Source organism: Eschrichtius robustus, chromosome 10 (assembly GCF_028021215.1).
Source record: "Eschrichtius robustus isolate mEscRob2 chromosome 10, mEscRob2.pri, whole genome shotgun sequence".
NCBI classification, from domain to species: Eukaryota; Metazoa; Chordata; class Mammalia; order Artiodactyla; family Eschrichtiidae; genus Eschrichtius; species Eschrichtius robustus.
In genome coordinates, this window is record NC_090833.1 from 103,731,943 (window position 1) to 103,754,328 (window position 22,386).

Consider the following 22,386-nt stretch of genomic DNA (forward strand, 5'->3'; position numbering starts at 1 on the left):
AAGGAACGAAATTGAGTCATTTGTTGAGACGTGGATGGATCTAGAGACTGTCATACAGAGTGAAGTAAGTCAGAAAGAGAAAAACAAATATCGTATATTAACGCATGTATGTGGAACCTAGAAAAATGGTACAGATGAGCCAGTTTGCAGGGCAGAGGTTGAGACACAGATGTAGAGAACGGACAAATAGACACCAAGGGGGGAAAACTGCGGTGGGGTGGGGATGGTGTTGTGCTGAATTGGGCGATTGGGATTGACATGTATACACTGATGTGTATAAAATTGATGCCTAATAAGAACCTGCAATATAAAAAAACAAACAAACAAAACAACTAATACTAAACTTTCATTGGGTTATTTGTATGGAAATATGTTAATATAAATGTTTCAGACATTACATGAAATTTCTAAAAATCTTATATGTTCTGGTATAATGTTATAAGTCATAATCCTAGTTATTACCTTAAAATGTATATCTCAGAAATAACTAATTTTCTTGTCAACTGCATTATTATGAACTTTCATCAAATTTTTAACTGTGGTCACTTTTAAGTCTTTTGTCATTTACAGACAGTTCTGTGTGTACTCTGATGCTTTTGCAAATATGTTCCTATAAAAGGGTTTCATCTTTAAGAAATTCATGGAAAAGACTCTGACAAGTACAGGTTTCTGGTAACTGACTGTACTGCTGAACTGAATGAATAAGCAGAACTGAATTTTCAGAACTCTAATGAAAAACTGATGAACTCATAAAAGTGCTAACAAAAGATCAAGATGAAAAAAAAAATTAATTACATGGGACTGAGTGAACTGATGAGGATGAGTATAATTTTTGTGACTTTCTGTCTGAATTTAAAAAAAAAATCCGACAAGGACTCAGAGGCAAAGAATATACAAATCAATTTTCACTGCAAAGTAAAGGAGCTGTTACAGTGGAGGATTACTGGACTGAATGTCAATATTATGACATAGTATGAGTGTGTTTCATGTTTGGTAATTGCAATCATTGTTGCTTTTGTTGTGGTCATCCATGTACAATGCTTGGTGTCAGTCTACTTATCTCTTGTAAAAATAAAATACAGTGTGTGTGTGTGAAAAAAAACAAAAAAAAAACAAACAAAAAAAAAGAAGTTGTGGTACATACATACAATGGACTATTACTCAGCCATGAAAAGGAATGAAATTGAGTCATTTGTTGAGACGTGGATGGATCTAGAGACTGTCATACAGAGTGAAGTAAGTCAGAAAGAGAAAAACAAATATCGTATATTAATGCATGTATGTGGAACCTAGAAAAATGGGACAGATGAACCAGTTTGCAGGGCAGAAGTTGAGACACAGATGTAGAGAACAAATGTATGGACACCAAGGGGGGAAAGCCGTGGTGGGGTGGGGATGGTAGTGTGCTGAATTGGGCCTTTGAGATTGACATGTATACAGTGATGTGTATAAAATTGATGACTAATAAGAACCTGCTGTATAAAAAAATAAATAAAATAAAATTCAAAAATTCAAAAAAAAAATAATAACCCTTACCTAAAAACTTAGGACTCTCCTGGAACTTTCTTTTATGCATGTTGTCCCAAGCCAATCTTAATTCCTCTTAGTGTTCCTGGCTCAGCTGTGTCCCATTTCTCTTAGCTAGGCATAATCCCCTTGATCCATTTCATCCTTACTTTCATTTAACTGACTTGTTTACTTGTTTTAAATAAATTACAACTGAAGAATTTGAGAGAAAGAAAAAATATCTTTCTAAATTTCTTCCTCAGGAGCTCTTTAGGTTGTTGTCACCTCTACTTACATAACTTTTATGATATATAAGAAAAACGGGTTTCCTGTTTTGTAAACTGTTCTCTGATTACAAATGAGATAGGAAGAAAATGATTTTTATTAGTAAGTAATAATACTACTGGTAGAAGTCAAATAATATCTGTGGATCTCATGTCTCTCATACTACGTCTGTTATGATACATTATTGTCATTTCCAACATATTTGATTTTGTATTATTTCATCTTGTTTTTAGTTTTTTGACCAATTTCTTTGATTTACAAAGTGGGCAATTAAAAACAATTGAGTAAAAATTTAAGTAAACTTGTTCAGGACTAACCTTCACCCTGTCTTATAGACTCACCAGATGAATGAATAAAAGACTCATCATAATATTTTATTTTTGTCTTATTTTAGATTTAGATTATCCTACTAAAATAGTATATTGATATTCCATATGAATTACACAAATTAAGACTAATTTGTCCTTTAAATTGAGACAGTTTTAAGAGGGAAAGGGGATGCTATTAACAATTATACTAGGAGAGCAGCTGAAATCTAGGACTGTCCTGAGTAAACTGGGATGTATATGGTCCCCTATCTCAGGATAATATTTGCTGGTTGGATAGCTACTATGATATTTTCAATGGGCTTTGAATAGTCAAAATGAGTCAAATTATAGCTAAGAACGTTACAAAACTTATCATAGGACTTTCTTTACTTGTAAAAAAAACAAAATGGAATGGCTAGATCAACTCTAAAATTGTTTAAGTGCCTGTAGATTTCAACTTGGTTCTTAATAATACTTCCATAAAGCTAGAAGTGGAATCACCAGACAGTAACCACAAATTGAAATGAATCCCTCCTTTAAAACTTATGGTTTATAGACTTGTGGCTATTAGGTCACAGGGAATCTAAAATAGACTACATTATAAGATAAGTAAAAGAAGAGGTGATAGCCAATTTTAAAATGTCAAAAATTTTTTTCTCTTCAAGTTGCTAATTTACCATGATGTTGTATATAAACTTTATATCCAGTGTAGACTGAAGTTAGTTGTTAGCATTTCGAGATTAGAAAACACAGGTGGACCTCCCATACCTATTTTTCTCAAGTTTATGCTCTGTTACTATAGCAAGTAATTCTGTGGAAGAGCTCCATCCTGTTAGTTGTGTTCTTGTTATCAGTAATATTTTAAGCAACTACCTTTTAATAATACATACGTACATACATAAAAAACATCTATGATTCCCTTGATCAGGAACTGAAGTCAAACTTCCAAGACATGGTTTCATTAAGTCTGTTCTTTGGAAGAAATAAATGCCCTTTTAGTGTTGTGATTTCTTTTCCTTCATTTTTTTAAACCATAGTTCCATTTTTAACACCTTTTCCGTAGATAAAAGATACTTATGTCATCTAGTCCCTTGTCTCACTTTTAGCTTATCTACTGAATCAACTTCAAGTCTTTCATCTTTATATGTATAACATAATTTATACACGCACACACACATATATCTTTTAAATGACTTTGACTTTAACTGTGGCCTTTTAAAAAATTAGAATCGATCATCTATAATATATAGTATCTTCGATTTTTTTTCCCATGTAGTTCTGGTGCTGTGGATGTGAAATCGTGGTGATGCATTAAGTGTAATTTGTTACATAAAAGTAATGTGTTTATGGTTTTTCTCTATACCTTTAACTGTTTAAAATTTTTTTTTCTCTCTTCCTAGCTGTCCCCTTTCCTCCAACACAGCGGCTTACTTTGAAGGAAGTATTTGAGAATGGGAAACCTAAAATTGATGTTTTGAAAAACCATTTGGTGAAGGAAGGGCGACTGGAAGAGGAAGTAGCCTTAAAGATAATCAATGATGGGGCTGCCATCCTGAGACAAGAGAAGACTATGATAGAAGTAGATGCTCCAATCACAGGTATGAGAGTATTCGCATGGTGGTACTTAGATTTGAGCTAATTTGAGAAGTGATTACAAATAACCAACTAAAATGTGTGATAATTATTCTAGGAATTGTGAGCAGTCTTAGGATTATTTAGTATGTTTGTTATTCATTGAAGAAATACAATTTAAAATGTCTAATATTTCCAGTAGGACTATTTTGTAGTGATAGATTGCCTGCAATTATCGAGCAGTCCAGCCAAAAGTAGACTGATTTAAGTTAAAAGTTAAACTGTGGTCCTATTGGTGTAATGCCCTTTCTCTTCTAAGACATAATTTTTCACCTCACCCTAGGTCTGTTTTTTTTCCTAGTATGTGGTGACATTCATGGACAATTTTTTGACCTGATGAAGTTGTTTGAAGTTGGAGGATCACCTAGTAATACACGCTACCTCTTTCTGGGTGACTATGTGGACAGAGGCTATTTCAGTATAGAGGTAAATATTAAACTGGATGTGTTGGAACTATCATATTATCTTTCTAAAAAAATTTCTTTCCATTCTTCAGTAGAAGAAATTAAAATGAGAACACTGGCAGAGTTTATAAACTTTGTTACTTTCAATAATTAAAGTGATAGAGATTCGTTTTAATTGATATAAAAAGAACTATTCCTTTTATTAGCCAGTAAAAATCTGACATATAGAAGGCTATGTTAACCCTGCTTTGCAAATAACTTAAGTGTTTACCAACCTTTCCTCTTTGTAGATAGTGTACAGGCTGTATACAAATGACATAAATTGCTATTCACCCTAAGTGGGGTTTGGGTTAGCTCACCTTAATTATAAAACTATAAGCTGCTGAGCTACATTGAATGCTTAGATTAACTGCCAATGCTGAATAATCAGGCACTTAGCCTCTTGTAGGAATAATTTATGATACCGTTGCACATAAGAAGTACATGTTCATTGAAGGAAAAAATGATTACAGTTAATGAAGTTAATGAAAACTCACAATTTATATATTTTGAAAATTGTATGATGACAGGAAGATGGTTAGATTTAAAACAAAGTATAAGCTTTTATGTACAAAAGATAAAACTATTTCAAAACCTAACGGAATGACTTGAGTACAGTGGAACCACAGTACATTCATATTTAATGTCCGTTGATTCAGCTGTACGTGCTTGGCAAATAAAAGAGAAGTAACTTTTGAAATAGTGCAGGTAATCGAATTTATAATATCCCCAGAATAAGCATGAGATGAGAAATTGAGTCTGCTTGCTGTTCTTGCAGTCTTTAGTTCTGCCTGTCCCTCATAGTGTGGGACCCTCACTGTACTATGTGTGTTTCTGGTGGTTAAAGGTTTATTGTTCATGCAGCATCACTCCTAAATACAAGTCAACTATCTCACCTGGTACTCAACCAAAAAGCAGCTGTGGTACTAAAGCTGCCAGAAAAATAAACGACAAGAGAAATATATCTTACTCTTTAGTTAGATAGACAGTCTAAATTCATGAATCAGAAAAGTTCAGTGTTATCTTGGCAGTGTCTCAAATTCATTTAGTGTCATCTGTGAGGACGAAAGTTAATGATAGGAGCTAAGGAAATAAGCACATTCTCCCTGCTGCTCAGTAAATTCCCAAGATCTCTAAATAGGTACCTGGGATGGGTGGAGATCATACTTGCAGACTGTAACATTAAAAGCTTCCCATATTCCTATCCACATCCTATTTTAATAGACAGTATGTCAAAAGTATGGGTGTTTGAAAGACACATTGAATGCTTAGTTCTTTGTGTGTTTAGTAGCATGAGGAAGTTTTAGAGGCTGAAGAAAAGAATACAGAACTTACTGAATTTTTAATTAATTTTATTTAATGAAATAACTTTTTAAAAGGATAAATATTGTGCCAAATCATCCTCTGATTACTAACTCACATACTTTAAAAATAGTTTCAATGCATCAATATATTCACAATACACACACACACAAAAAAACCCACAATGATTTTTGTACACATATGCCATATTCAGAATATTTTGTGTTAACGTATTTTTTCTGTCACTCATCAACAAATGTTTCCTGAGTGCCAGCTTTATGGCAGGCTCTGAGCATCAAATAATGAGTAGGATTCATGGTCTCTATGGGAGCTGACAGTCTAATAGAAAAGATATACTTATGAATAGATCGTTCAGTACGATATGAAAATACTTATTTATTTATTTATTTTAATATTTATTTATCTATTTTGGCTGCGCCAGGTCTTTGTTGCAACATGCGGGATCTTTTAGTTGTGGCATGCAGACTTCTTAGTTGCAGCATGTGGGCTTCTCAGTTGTAGCATGTGAACTCTTAGTTGCGGCACGCATGCGGGATCTAGTTCCCCAACCAGGGGTCGAACCCCGGCCCCCTGCCTTGGGAGCATGGAGTCTTACCCACTGGACCACCAGGGAAGTCCCCGAAAGTACTTATTTAATTATTAGCAATATTCTTCATATTAGGACTGAGCACAGTGCCTGACACATAGTAGGCACTCAATATTTGTTGACTGAATGAATGTTAATAAATCATAGTTTGTATTTGGCTTTATCCTGTTATTTGATGTTTGGCTAACAAAGCGTTTTTGTGGAACAGCTTAAGCGATAAATGAATCAAAACTTTAAATTGACAGTGCTGTATTATACCAGTTTTAAAACTGAACTGTAGGATATATCTCGTGTTAGTTGGAAGCCACTTACAGACCACTAAGATTATAGATTTCTGTAAGCTACAACTTAGTCTAACATGATACAAGTATATACTTGAACAATAAATTTTTATCAATGTCCTTGATAAGCATGAGTGTGATGTTTTTGTCAAACAGATGAAAATAAGGTAATGGGGTCCCTATTATAATTTTTTGTTATAAATAGTCATTTTTTTGTAGAAAAATTGGGAAATGCAGAATCTAAGAAAACAAAAATTCTTATAAATGAAGTTGTAAATGAATTATAATGAAATTACTGTTAACATTTTGTTATATTTCCTCAGTCTTTTTCTTCTTTTACATGTGTATATTTTTTAAAGAAAGTTGAGATCGTTGTGTGCATTCTCTTTTGTAGTCTTTCCCCCACCCCACCATCATTGTACGGAGAGCACTTTTCAATATCATTAAAATTTCTCCAAAAGCATGATTAATGGTATAAATACTGTAATTTATTTCACCATTTCTCTTTGGATAATTTGGTTTGTAGCAGGTACTGCTTATTTGCCTACCTTTTTTCTCCTTCTTCCTTACTATCAAATCCCTGTTTTGTTCAGATAAATGGGATTGGGGGTTGTCAGGGAGAACTAAATAGGTACCTGGGGTGGGTGGAGATCATACTTGCAGACTGTAACATTGCAGACTGAACCTATTTAAAAGTTCTCAAGGAGAACTTTTAATTTCAGTGAGGGAAGGCCCTTATCCCAGCCCAAGGGAATGAATTCTGGTTGGTTTGAACTAGTCATGGCAATCCATTCCCTGTTACCAGTGAGTAATCCAGGATAAACATGAGATCCTCTTTTGCCCAGTAATATATAAAGGGACTTCTGCACGTTGTGTTGTCATTGTTGTTTGTGTGTGTTGTTTTGAAATTTTTTCTTTCCAGATGAAAAGACTCTTGCAAGGTGAAAGCTTTTGGACCCCCATTCCACTATGTCATGTCAAATGTGGGTGTGTGTACTGTAGCAGCCATTTTGTGACCATGAGGAGGTGCTATAACTAAGAATGAAAAGCAGACCTGCTGTGAATAGCAGATCAAAGAGGGAGAGAGGGCATGATTTCTTGGTGAAGATGTTGAGCTGGTACACTAAACCTAGACATCTTACCCCCAGACTGCTTGTTTTCTGAGATGTTTAAATGTCTTTATGGCTTAAGCAGCAGTTAATTGGAGATTGTATCACTTGTACTGTAAGTGGTACAAGGTTGTTTTCCAGTTGTTTCCATTCTGCATATTGCCGCAATTAACATCTTTTTGAATACATCTTTAATAGCATTTCTGATATTTCCTTAGATTGGATTCTTATAATAGAATGAGCATTTTTAAGAGTGTGAGCATTTTTAAGACTTTTGATGTGTATTGCCAAATCGTTTTCACAGAACTTTATTTTCTCTTCCATACTTAATAATTTCTCTTTCCTTGAGCCTGTATGAGAGAATCAAGGCATGATGATTTTTTTTTTTTCCATGCCCAGAGCAAGCATTGATCTTTCCTGAAGCAACGTGGGCTTTGGTAGTACACCAGGGACTGGTCCAAATGTGGCTGATAAAACAGAATAGTAAAGTTTCACTTTTGTCTGAGCCTTTTGATATTCCTTCTTCATTTGCACCCATTATAAAGTACTTCCTCTGTGGTAGGGGAAGCTAAATTTTAGTTTCCTTTCATTGATTTTGTAATAAGAGAAAGGATTAAAGGGAACATTTTCAGCATAGGATGTGTTGTACTAAATGCACAGGAGCCACCAAAGAGAAAATGTTATCAGATGTTTAGGTGATGTAAATGTTATCAGATGGACAACTAATGAACAATTGTTGACATATAGAAATGATTCTTGAGGTGGAGTAAAAATTCTGTTCACATAGAAATACAAAAGGTAATTGAGTATCGAACAGATCTTCTGATAATCATGACCTTTAATTGATGTGTACAAGATAATTGTACAGTTGCATCCTGATGTATAATACGAGGAAATAAAACTTGAGATTAGAGGCTGAGAAGTATATCAACCAAATTACATTGTAGTGTGGATGAGCATTATAGCTCATTACTTCAAAAAGTTTAGTTGGTCATTTCAGGAGGCAGAGATAAAGACCAAATAATTCAAAAGATATATCATGTTCTTGGTTGGGAAAGGTAAGTAGGAAAAGAGAAAGTGCTTTCTATGTTTATATATGAATTTAATGTAATTTTTCCTTGGAATATTTTGTGAAATTTGATATGTTGAAAACGAAAGTCAACACAAAAAAGGAAAAAGCCATCCAATTATATTTGTATGTGTCTATATATTTACATTTTATAATGTTTATTTTGCACGGTCTGTCTCAAAATGTACATTATTTTGATCCAACAATTTCATTTTTGAGAAACTATACTGCAGGTGTACTCATAATTATGTACAATGACATATGAATGGTTTGTCACAATAATTGAGAAGTTCTACTGGCATTTAACGAGCAGGGTTCAGGAATACAGAACATCCTGCAACAAAGAATTATGCTTGTTAATAGTACCTAAGTTGAGAGACATTGTTAAATTCTGGGGATGTGGAGATAAACAAGCAAAGCCAAGTCCTTTATTGTTCTGTTTTTTTAAAAAAAATATTTATTTATTTATTTATTTATTTGGTTGTGCTGGGTGTTAGTTGTGGCAGGTGGGCTCCTTAGTTGCGGCAGTCAGGCTTCTTAGTTGTGGCATGCATGTGGGATCTAGTTCCTGACCAGGGATGGAACTCGGGCCCCCTGCATTGGGAGCACGGAGTCTTAACCACTGCGACACCAGGGAAGTCCCTATTGTGTTTTCTAGTGAGAGAGATGGCATCTTATATTTGCTTAGTGTCTATGAAAATCAAATCAGGGGAAGGGACAAAAGGGGGACAGGAGTAGCTAATTTAGTTGGAGATCAGGGAAGTCCTATCTGAAGAGGTAATATTTAAACAAAAACTTGAATGACCTGAGGGAATGAGCCATGCGTAGATGGGGGGCGGGGTGAGTACATTCCAGGCAAAGGGCATATCAAGTGTAAAAGCTCTGAGGAAGGAGCAAGCCTAAGGCAGCCCAGGAATAGAAACAAGGTCAGCATGGCTAGACAGAATGAGTAAGGGGAAAATGTAGACAGTGTATCAGAGACATAGGCAGGGTTTACGTGATGTCAGGCCTTGCAAACCATGGTAGAGTTTGGGTTTTATTCTGAATGCAGTGGGAAGCCATTAGAGCTTTTTTGTTTGTTTATTTGTTTGTTAAGCATGGCAGTGATATATTCACATTTATGTTTTAAAACAATTACTCTGGCTGTTACGTGGTGGACTGACTATGGGAGCCCAGAAAGACTAGTTAGTAATCTCATCCAGTAAGCATAGGCAGGAGATGTTGGTGACTTAGAGTAGGCATTTTGAGAAGCATTTGGATTCAGGATTTTGAAGTCTTTCCTTTCAAAAAGGTGGGAAATCTTGGTTGAATTAAGCTCTTAAGGTCATGGCACATTTATTACTAGCCTTCTCTAAGTCCCTCTATTATTTTGTTTTGTTTTTCTTATCTGTGACCTCTATTTTCCTTACTCCCTCTCCCAACTATACATGTTTCTATTGTATTTAGTATATGCCTCAGAATACATATATTATTATTAATTTTTTAATATATAACATTTTTGTGGGAAAAGTATTTTAATTTTACATAAATGTTATGGTGCTATTCAGTCGTTCTCAAACTTTAGCATGCATCATAATTACCTGCAGGGCTTGTTCAAAAACAGATTGCTGGGGCTTCCCTGGTGGCGCAGTGGTTGAGAATCCGCCTGCCAATGCAGGGGACACGGGTTCGAGCCCTGATCTGGGAAGATCCCACATGCCGCAGAGCAACTGGGCCCGTGAGCCACAACTACTGAGCCTGCGCTTCTGGAGCTTGTGCTCCGCAACAAGAGAGGCCGCGATAGTGAGAGGCCCACGCACCGCGATGATGAGTGGCCCCCACTTGCCGCAACTAGAGAAAGCCCTCGCACAGATACGAAGACCCAACACAGCCAAAATAAATAAATAAATAAATAAATAAATAAATAAATAAAAATAAAGGAATTAAAAAAAAAAAAAAAAAAACAGATTGCTGGACCCCACCCCAGAATTTCTGATTCTTTAGGTCTGGGTTAGACCCTGAGAATGTATATTCTAACAAGTTCCTGTGTGATGCTGATGTACCACACTTTGAGATGAATGTGACCACCCTGAGAATCACTGCTGTAGCTCTCTTTCTGTTGATTTTGGTTTTTACATATCAGTATGTTTTTAAGATCTATCTGGGTTTCTGTCTGCTCCATAGTATCCCATAGTATACATCTATGACATTTTAGTTCTCTGTTCTCAGTGGTGGACACTAGGTTGCCTCCAGTTTCTTTCTATCATGAACACTGCTGTGAGGCACACCCTTATATAAATTCACTTATGGTCCCATGTTTTAGTTTCTCTATGGTTTATGAACAAGAGTGGGATTGCTAGGGAAAAGGGTACCTACCTTCATATAATACTTGAACTGATTATTGTAGATCACTCTTCAGAACAGCTGTACCAGTCTATACTCCTACCAGTAGCACCTAAGAGTTCATATTTCCTCATGTCCCTCTTCCAGAATTTGGTTTTATCTCATTTTCTAATATTTACCAAAATGATAAAGTAGTATCTTATTGTCATTTCAATTAATATTTCTTTAATTACTAATGACACTGAGCATCTTCTCATATATTAGCCATTCCACCCATACAATCCCTGTTAAGAGTTTCTTGTATGACATTTCAGAGATAGGTTAAGCATATACAAACATATTTGCATATCTGTTTTAAAAAATAAATGTACTCATTAATGTACATTGCCCTTTAAGTGCTGCTTTATCTGGGTCCCACAGATTTTGACATGTATTTTTTTTATTATCATTCAGCATTTTTTAAAGAATTATCTTTAAACCCTAAGACAATGAAGCAGTATGTTTTTTGTTTCCAGTCATGTGGGATTTTTTTAGAGTTAGTATTTTGTTACTGATTCTAATTAGTGTAATTTAATTAGAGAACATAATCTGAATAATATTCATTCTTTGGAATTTATTGAGACTCCCTTTGGAATTTATTGTGGTACCCAGTAGATTTTTGTGACTATCCCATATATACTTGAAAATAATGCATTCTGTACTTGTTCACTTGTTCTCTATAAGTTGGATTATTTTTGTTTGCTTGAACTATGATTTACTTTTGGGTTTGCGTCAAAATCTCCAGCTACAGTTATTGATTTATCTGTTTCTCACAATAGTCCTGTCAATTTTTGCTTATGTTTTGAAGCTGTATATGAATGAGATATGTATATTTCATGATTAGACTATATGATTGATTTTCATTATTCACGGATTCTGTATTTGTATATATGCCTCCCTACTAAAATTTATTTGTAATCCCCAAATCAATACACATAGTGATTTTGAGGTCCTAGGCCCTCTCAGCAGGAGCTAGGAGATATATATGTATGCGTGTGTGTGTGTGTATATGTATATATATATATATACATATACACACACACACACGCATACACTATATATATATATATATATATGTATATATGTATGTATCTTGGTTATATATAGTGTGTGTATATATATATATTATATATTATATACATATATAACTTGGGTTAGTTCTCCCCCATCCCGTCCCTTTCTTTGTTACTTTGTTATCCATTTATAATACAGTTAGGCTCATTTGTTACTGTTCATATTATATTTGGGGTTTCTATCACATACTGGTTGATTTAAATACTAATTTTGAGTAATTTTAATACCCAAATAATTTTAATTACTGTGGTTCTAGAGGTCAAACCTATCCAAAGAGGTATGCTTTGAGAAGTGTCACTCCGGCCTCATCCCTCCTAACCTGTTCCCAGTCCCCACTTCTTTCCACCCATTTCCTCTGTGCCTGCTCTAGGTAACCAGTCTCTTTAGTTTATGATTTATCCTTCCCTTATTTCTTATGCACAAATGAGCAGCTAATATATGTTTTTCTTATACCCCTTCTTTATTACATAAACAGTAGCATACTGTAGATACTCTTTCATTTTGCTTTTTTCTTAACAGTGTATCCTAGAAATTGCCCCATATCAGTTTATAGAGAGATCTTTCTCACGTGTTTTTTCATAGCTTCATAGTACTTCATTGTGTGGATGTATCATAATTTGCTCAGCCTCTCTCCTTTGTATGGTCATTTAGGTTGTTTCAAATATTTTGCTGTTACAAACAACACTGCAACCTGTGTGTATGTATTTTCTTATTGTTGGAAGTGTATCTTCAGGGTAGGCTCCTAGATGTGGTCAAAAGTTAAATGTATATGTGGTTTTGTCAGCTCTTGCCAAATTGTTTTGTACCATGCAAATTATTTTTATGTAGTCAAACTTACCCATCTTTTCTTTTTTTGCCTTTGGACTTTTAGTCATTAGTTTTAAAGTTTTTCCCTACACTAAGGCTAAAGAAAACTCACCTACATGTTTTCTTCTAGAACGTGTATGGTTGCATTTTGATATTTAGATCCCTTATCCATTTGTTATTATTCATTATGTGAGATATGGATGGAATTTTTTTTTTTGAAATAGCACCAGTTGTCCCAGAGACATTTATTAAGAAGCTCATCATTTCTCCAGTGCTTTAGGATGCCACCTTTCTTATATCTCAAATTTTTATATGTACGTGCATTAATTTCTGACCCATTTTATTCCACTGGTATGTTTATCTACATATGTTCCAGGACCACTATTTTAATTTAGAAAGTTTATAGTATGTTTTAACCATCTTTTTCAGTGTTTTTCTGGCTGTTTCCTGGCTGTTCTTACATGTTTATTTTGCCATATAAATTTTATTATCAACTTGTCTAACTCCATAAAATAGCTTATGGTATTTTTATTGGAAATGTAATGGGTTTATAAACTAGGAAGAACTGTAATCTTTTCTTTTTTCTTTTTTTTTGGCTGCGCTGTGCAGCATGTGGGATCTTAGTTCCCCGACCAGGGATGGAACCCTCGCCCCCTCCAGTGGGAGCGCAGAGGCTTAACCACTGGACTGCCAGGGAAGTCCCAAGAACTGTAATCTTTTAATGCTGAATCATCCTATCCAAAAACAGGGAATGTCTTTCCATTTGTTCATGTCTACTTTTGTGTCTTTCAGGAGTGTTTTTTTTAACTTTTTCCTGGTATGAGTTTTGTACATTTCTTGTTAAATTTATTCCTGTGTAGTTAATCTTCTTTGCTGCTATTGTAAATGGAGTTTTGTCTACCATTGTGTCCCACTTATTGTTTGTGTATATGAAGGCTATTGATTTTGTATGTTAATTTTATATCCTTCCATGTTACTGGATTTTTTATTAGTTTAGTTAGTTGTATCATTGATTTTTCTGGAGTTTATCAGGTATGCTATTATATCATCTGCAAATAGAGATAGTTTTTTTTTTTCTTTACTCATTCTTAAGCCTCTAACTGATTTGTCTAATTCAGTTGGCTGATACCTCTAGTACAGTGTTGAATAGTAGTGGTATTAGTGGATATCCTTGCCTTGTTCCTGATTTTAGTGGAAATGTCTCTACTGTTTCTCCACTAAATAAAATACAGGTTTTAGGACTAAGGTATGTGTGTGGGTGACTTTATCGTAGAGATCTAGATATTTGGATGGAACATGGGAACAGAAATTAAGAAGAGATTTCTATGAAGGCTACTCTCTTACATTCTTTCAAATTCTAGGGCAGGGAGTTCCCTGGAGGTCTAGTGGTTGGGACTCTGAGCTTCCACTGCAGGGGGCACGGGTTCAATCCCTGGTCCGGGAACTAAGATCCCACATGCCATGTGGCGCAGCCAAAAAAAAAAAACCCACAAAACCAAAAACAACAAAAAAGACAAATTCTAGGGCAACAGCACAACACACTCAAAAGCTGGAATTCTTCATGTTTCAACTTGGGAATGTCAATGAGGTACGCCATTATAACAAGTCATTTGAATTTGTATAAATTGTCTTTATGTGCTATTGTGGTCAAAAATAAAAATTTTATCCTTGTGTTTGTCTTGTAGTGTGTACTGTTTTTATGGAGTTTAAAGATTAATCATCCCAAAACATTGTTTCTGCTTCGAGGAAATCATGAATGCAGGCATCTTACAGAATATTTCACCTTCAAACAGGAATGTAAGTATAATCACTCCTCCAGAACTTTTAAAGTTATTCTTTAGCCAGTCCCAGCGAATTAAACACAAAGAAAAGAAACTAATGGACCTCAAATGCTTCCTGTTCTGTTTTTGTTTTGTTTTGTTTTGTTTTCTGGTGAGAACCTAGATTCCACTTTTTAACACTTGTTTTGAAAATAACTTTTGAGTATCCCCCCGGGTCTATAAGTAATACATTTAGGATACTTGGAAAACGTTAAAAAGTCCAAAGATATGAATTGTCCACAATTATACCACTTAAAATTAATCACTATTATCTCACTATTTGGTATATAGTCTTCTATTCTTTTCTGTATACATAAAAACCTATCATGAAATAGTTCAGATATATCTATATCCATACAATCCTCCCTTGATGTCCCAGGAATTGGTTCCAGGACCCCCACAGATACCCACATCCGCAGATTCTCAAGTCTCTTATCTAAAATGGTGTAGTATTTCCATATAACCTTCATACATTCTCCTGTATACTTTAAGTCATCTCTAGATTATTCATAATACCTAATACAAATGCTATGTAAATAGTTGTAAATACAATGTAAATATTATGTAAATAGTTGCTGGCCCACTGCAAATTTAAGTTTTGCATGTTGGAACTTTCTGGAATTTTTTTTTTCCCCCAAATATTTTAGTTCCTCAGTTGGTTGAATCCATGGATGCAGAACCTGTGGATATGGAAAGCCAACTGTATATATTTTTGCAATAAAATTGGGCTCATAGTATATGTACTGTTTAATAAATTGTTCTTTTCATGTTATGTAATAACGTTTTTCCATTTTATTAAATATTTTTTAACATGACTTTAAAATATAATATTAATGTTTTTAAAGTATTCCATCAAAAAAAAAAAAAGTATTCCATCTTGTGAATGTACTATCATGTGTGTGGCCAATTTAGTAGCAACTGTAGGACACTTAGGTTGATTCCAACTATAAATAATACTGTAATAGTTAAGAAAAATATTTATTATTAAAGGTAGAATTTTTTTGAAGCTCAAAACATTACAAGCTGATTTAAAAAAACAAAAACAGGGAATTCCCTGGTGGTCCAGTGGTTAGGATGCCGTGCTTCCACTTCCACTTCCACGAGGCCCAACTAAGATCCTGCAAAGCCTCAAGCCGTGAGGCAAAGCAAAAACAAAAACAAAAACCTCACAGATTTCTTTGACCAGAATCTAGGTACTCACAATTGGCTCTAAGTAACATGCAGCATGATGGTGACTATATTGGGCTTGTTTGGGAGAACTTGCCTCAGGACATTTGCACTTATCATCTCGTTTCCCCAGGTGTCTATCTGCTTAGAAGACCTACATCCTTACTTCATTCGTGTCATAGCCTCAGAGATTTTCTTCCCTGGTTGCTTTTTCTAAATTAAAATCTCATCACTTTATTCTCATACCCTGCTTTTTTCCCCCATAGTATCTATCAATACCTGAATTTTTAATATATCCTATATATATAAAATTTATATTTTTTTAATATATTTATTTATTTATTGTCTTTCTTTCCCACCAGAATTTAAGCTGCATGACAGCAGGGACGTGTTTTGTTCTCTGTTGTTCTTCCAGAACACTATCTATCTAATAAGTCATAGTAGATGCTTAACAAATATTGGTTGAATTAAATTGTTGAATGAATGATCCTTTGTGATTTATATCTTTAGGATAGACTCTCAGAAAAGAATTACTAGGTGTCAGGGCATGAACATTTTAAAGACTTTTGGTACATACTCTAGCACTCAAAAAAATTATATATCAGTTTATACTACATGGAATTTTTATATTGTTATAGTGAAAGGAAAATACTGAAATAAAAAACAATTATACCTTTTTTGATTTCTGAAGTGTTAGTATATTCTTTATAAAATAAGAAAGCTAAAATAATCTCTTGTCGAGCTCTAAAGTCTACCTCTTTCCCCCCATAATCCTGAATATATAAAAATGCTTTGGGACTTCCCTGGCGGTCGACTGGTTAAGACTGCACTTCCACTGCGATGGGGCAAGGGTTCCATCCCTGGTCAGGGAACTAAGATCCCACCTGACATGTGGTGTGGCCAAAAAAAAAAAAAAACCTGTATTGTTCATATAATTGATATTTTGATCATGGATTTTACTTTGTGTCCTATTCAGATTTCTCTTCAGATTATCATCTTGGAGGAATATATTATATTTGAAGTTTTATTACCAAAAGAATATTCAAAGTTGATAAAAACTTTTAAATTTGTTTTCAGAGACTCAGAGTTTATTCAGCTGCCACAAAATCCCTCTGCTTACAATTTGAGAAACAATTTGAGAATGTTCCCAATGCTCATATTAACTCTTGTTACCAGTAGCTTCCTACATTACAGTTAGCAGTTGTGATGACAGCCTTCCTCCTAGTAACGCCTGGAAGAAAAGGTCTTTCTTACTGAAAGAAATTTTAGAGTGTGAACACTTAAAACTCCCTCTGAGAGAAAAGTCAGCTACAAATGGGCAAGATATAGATCATTCCAGGCCTTGGAACTTATTGAAATAAACACTTTAAATCAGTAATTAACCAGGAAGTTTAAAAAAATTAGATCTACTGTTGGTGAGTGTTTAGATTGGTGTAAAGTACTTGAAGAGTAATTTTGGAATATTCGTAAAAATTTCTGACCCAGCAGTTTGGCTTCTAAGAATTTATCATGCAGATTGTATCTTTTTTAAAAAAAATTATTTACTTTATTTTTATTTATTTTTGGCTGTGTTGGGTCTTTGTTGCTGCACCCAGGCTTTCTCTAGTTGCGGAGAGCGGGGGCTACTCTTCGTTGCGGTGCACGGGCTTCTCATTGCAGTGGCTTCTCTTGTTGTGGAGCACGGGCTCTAGGCGTGCAGGCTTCAGTTGTGGCGCACGGGCTTAGTTGCTCCGCAGCATGTGGGATCTTCCTGGGCTCGAACCCGTGTCCCCTGCATTGGCAGGTGGATTCTTAACCGCTGCACCACCAGGGAAGCCCTGTATCTTTTTTTTTTTAATACTGCATAACAAATTACCACAAATTTAGCTGCTTAAAACAGCACATTTGTTATCTCACAGTTACTGCAGGTCAGAAGTCCAGGCACAGTATGGCTAAATTTGCTGCTCAGGGTCTCACTGGGCCAAAATTAAGGTGTCCCCAAGGGCTGTGTTCTCATTTGGAGCTTGGTGTCTTCCAAGCTCACTAGTTGTTGGTGGTCCTTATTGACTGTAGGATTAAGGTCCCTATTTTCCTGCTAGCTGTTGGCTAGAGACTGCCCTCAGTTTCTAGAGCCCAAATGCATCTCTCTGCCTTCCTCTTCTGTGATCAGCGAGCTGGAGAAAACCCTCTGCTTTTCAGAGGCTCACCTGATTAGGTCAGGCCCACCCAGGAGAATCTCCCTTTTGCCATAATGATACATAATCATGGGAATCTCAATGTATTTCCAAGTTCCACCCACTCAAAGGGGCACAGATTATACAAAGGTATAGGTCATTGCAGGTCATTTTAGAATTCTGCCTACCACACTATATACTCAAAAAGATAAGAAGATACGGATGTATAAGGATGTTCATTATAGTGTTAATTGTAATAACAAAAAAAAAAAAGAATCTAAATGTCAATAAAGGACTGCTTAAATAAGGGATAATACATCTAAAAAATGGAATGCTAGGCAGCTGTTGTAAGATCAAGGTGGATCTAGATGTACTGATATGGAGAGCTGTTCAGATATATTGTTAGGTGATGGAAGCCATTTGCAGAACACGTATAGTGTGATCTCCTTTGTAAATTAAAAATATATAAGGTGCAGAAGTACTTGGGACCAGTGATTACCTGTGGGGAGCTGGATCAGGAGGACTAGTACTTTTAATTTTTTATCTTCCCATAGGACTCCTTGAATTAGCTTTTCATCACCACTATGTAATACTGTTATAACATTTTTTTAAACTGGTAACTTTCAAATTATCCATTTGGGGCCCAAGCATTTAAAAGGCTTTTTAAAGCATCCCAGGTAATTCTGTAGCACACTGCTGGTTAAGAACACCTCTTCCAGAGGCTTGGAAAGTATCTACTGTTTGTCATTTGAGAACCACTTCACCAAGTACTTTAAAAATTGGAAATATTTTGCATTGTTTTTCTAAGCCAAATATTAGGGTGGTCCTCATTACACCTCTATTTCTTTACCTGGGAAAATTAAACAGTGCCTATCAAGCAGTTAACAAAGGCCCTGGAATGCTCAATATTTAGCAATAGGTAAATAATGAAGAAAAAGCTGTGTATGGATGCCTCTGAATTAAGATTCATGTTTTTTCGGTGACATTCTATCTAATTCTTCCTCCGTTTTTTCAGAGTTCTTTTTTTGATTAGTATAATTGGTTCAGACTGTTTTCAGAAGATAGAACAATAGGTTTGGGAAACATTTTGAGTGTGTCATTTTGCACAGGATTTCTTATCTCAGGTTTTTCTTTGCTTTTCACATGCTTTAATTTAGTTAAACCACGTTTCTTTCTTTTTCTCTTATCTGCCAAGATACTCCTGTTTCATTCTAATGCTGCATCTGAAATGTTAATAAATCTTGGAATAAGCACACAAATTCAAGTACAATTTCAAATTTTGTTCCTATATAAGGAAAGAGCATGTGTGCCACTTTGCATGAGTGTTTTTACTGATAAGCTGATCTTTCTTAAAGGGCCACTGTGGCATTTAGAATCAGCACCTTATAATTACTGTTAAGTGATGCTTAGTTCCAAATTGTGCAGCTGCAATCATGTTAATATTTCTAGGAGGGGCAGGTGGAGGCTTTTCTTTTCTTATATCAAGTTTTAAAGTGCTTTATATTGCAGAGATTTTTTTTATTTCTTTTAAATCCAGAGATAATTTGAGTAGCAAAGTATAACAGTTAATTTTTGACATATCATTTATCTTTGCAAAAACATTTCTTTATTGTTATATACTTGGAAAGCAAGAAACCTAGTGGTTTTATGATTCCATCTCATAGCTCTGGGTCCATATTTCTAAAGTAAATTAATTTCTTATTTCCAAGGGCCTCTTTTTTGATGTGTAGTTAAACAGCTTACTGAAATTACAGGAGGTTCCAGAAACTCCTGTAATTTTGCTAATGAAAACAGTATTGTTATGACAGGTTGATTTTTTTTTTTTTTTGAAATAAATGTTTGCCATTGTTCATTACTTATAGTAGCAAGAGATTGGTGTGGTTAGATTGTGGTATATCCATAAAGTGAAATATTATATAGATATTAAAAAAATAGCAAAACTCTTCATATAACAATGTGGCATGATCTCCAAAATATGTTAGTAAGTCCAAAAAACGGGAATTCCCTGGCGGTGCAGTGGTTAGGACTCCGTGCTCTCACTGCCAGGTGCCTGGGTTCAATCCCTGATCCGGGAAATAAGATCCCTCGTGCTGCACAGCACAGCCAAAAAAGAAAAAAAAAGTCCAAAAAGGGGCTTCCCTGGTGGCGCAGTGGTTAAGAATCCACCTGCCAATGCAGGAGACACGGGTTCGAGCAGCGGAGCAACTAAGCCTGTGCAGCACAACTACTGAGCCCGTGAGCCACAACTACTGAAGCCCGCGTGCCTAGAGCCCATGCTCTGCAACAACAGAAGCCACTGCAATGAGAGGCCTGCACACCGCAACGAAGAGTAGCCCCCACTCGCTGCAACCAGACAAAAGCCCGCGTGCAGCAACGAAGACTCAACACAGCCAAAAGTAAAATAAATAAAATAAAATAAATAAATTTATAAAAAAAGAGAAGTCCAAAGAGCAAGTGAAAACAGTGTACATATTCTACATTTATCTAAAAAAACAAAAGGATGTTGTGAAAATGGAATAAATATACATATCTGCATATGTATGCATAGAATATCTTTATAAAGACACCCAGGAAGCTAGTTACCTGCAAAGAGGGGGAGGAGGCACTAATTCTGAACCTTTCTTTTTTTTTGAACCTATTACCTTTGTTTTAAAAAAATAATGAAAGCAAATAAAAATTAAAACAAATATATCATCACTTTTTAGACCGGGTCATGGTTTCCTGCAAATAGTGCTGACTCTCAAAATTACTTTCAAAGAATATTGTTGAGAATTTTGTTTTGTTAATGTTATATTATTGATATTAGTTAGAACTTGTATCAGTGTGATCCTATGACTGAGGTGCATGTTTCCTTCATTATGGGATATATCTTACAATTTATCATGAAAATAAAACACTTGAGTCAGCTAATTTAACCTTTGGTAATTATATATTTGGCTCTTTAGATTCTCCTACTAAATATTTAATTTAAAAATAATGATTGGGAGGAGTATTGCATCATGTTAAGAGCATGAACAGGTTCAAGTTCTAGTTCTGCCACTTACTAGTTGCACCTTTGGACAAGTGAGCCCAGTTTCCTCAGCTTTTTAATGAAAGTAATGTACCTACTTCACAGGGTTTCAGTGAGGATAAAATAAGGTAATTTTATTGGTTAACACTTATATAGAACCAACTTTGTGCCACACATTATTCAAAGCATTTTACATACGTGAATTCATTTAATCCTCACAGCAACCTTGTAATGTAGGTGGGTATTATTATTAGGCCTATATTATGGATGAGGAAGTAAAGGCACAGAGAGTCAAGTAATTCGTCCAAAGTACTATTGCTAGTAAGTGGCGGAGCTGAGGTCCGAATCCAAGCAGTCAGGTTCCAGACTCCATTCCACTGTGTTGAACACTTAACTCATTGATGGCACAGGTACATTGTGAGCCTTCAACAGATTTCAATAATAAAGGTGATATAATAATAAATATTACTATACAAGGATTATATATCCATCCTAGAAAATACAGCTAAACTAAGTCATCTTCAATCTAATCCCTCAGAAAATAAAAATGTTGGTATTTATATACATATTCATAAACTTTAAGAAAATAAAAATGGTAACATTCTGTAACCCATTTTGGTTGTGTGCTTTGTTTAATTTGATTTGTGACTTCCTGTTTTAATTTACAAAATGGATTAAGACGCTGTATTACTTTCTGTCTTTCTCCAGACTTGGTAGACTTCTGGAAGTAGGCTAAGGAACTCTTCTGAGTCATTCTTTGGGTTGAAAGGCATTTTATTGATGTAAAATAGTATTTGGAGCATGAATTAATAACTAATTAAAATCCCTGCCTATATGCAACCTTAGGACTCTTACAAAGGAATTCCTTATTGATGTTGGCAACAGGGGGAACTCTGGCTCCATGGATTTACAGGAGAAAAAGTCAATCACTGGCCACAAATGAAAGGGTTTTTTTCCCTTGATTTTTTTTCCTTTAACACACTTTTTTGGCCAGTGCTGGGTGTACTTCTGAGATAGCCAAACGTGTAGTGCTCAGATACAAAGCAGAATATAAGCATGTAATTGCAAGGAGATACGAAGATGCAGAAGACATGGCTCTTATTAACTTGGATGTCATAATAGAGTTAGCGTATATTGTGAAATAGATGATCTTAACTGCCTTTGTGGTAATACAGAATGCTCTAAAAGTTTATAAAGGAACTCACAGCCTCCCTTAATGCCCTCAAATCCTGATCAGTATTGGCAATAGACAGTCTTCACCTTCAGGGATGAAGCACCTTAAGTGTGGTCCACTGGTTACACCTTCCCTTTCGGGATCTCTCTCCAGTCATTCCTGCTACCCATGTACTGCACTCTGGCCCAAATCTGGACACATCACCCTTCATATTATTCCCCAAAGCCTTGCCAAGACCAGGCTCTGATACTTGAACATGTCTTTTCTAAAAGCATGGA

General features: G+C 35.2%; 1 protein-coding gene across 3 annotated transcripts in view; it reads left to right on the forward strand.

The window, feature by feature from the left end:
• The window catches only part of PPP3CC (protein phosphatase 3 catalytic subunit gamma), an 89,214-nt gene that overhangs the window by 36,031 nt on the left and 30,797 nt on the right, over positions 1–22,386 (forward strand). For all 3 annotated transcript variants that reach the window (XM_068552410.1, XM_068552411.1, XM_068552412.1), the window contains exons 2-4: positions 3,500–3,697; positions 4,033–4,157; positions 14,470–14,581. In XM_068552410.1, the coding sequence (XP_068408511.1) occupies positions 3,500–3,697; positions 4,033–4,157; positions 14,470–14,581 (435 nt within the window). The remainder of the gene's footprint in view (positions 1–3,499; positions 3,698–4,032; positions 4,158–14,469; positions 14,582–22,386) is intronic.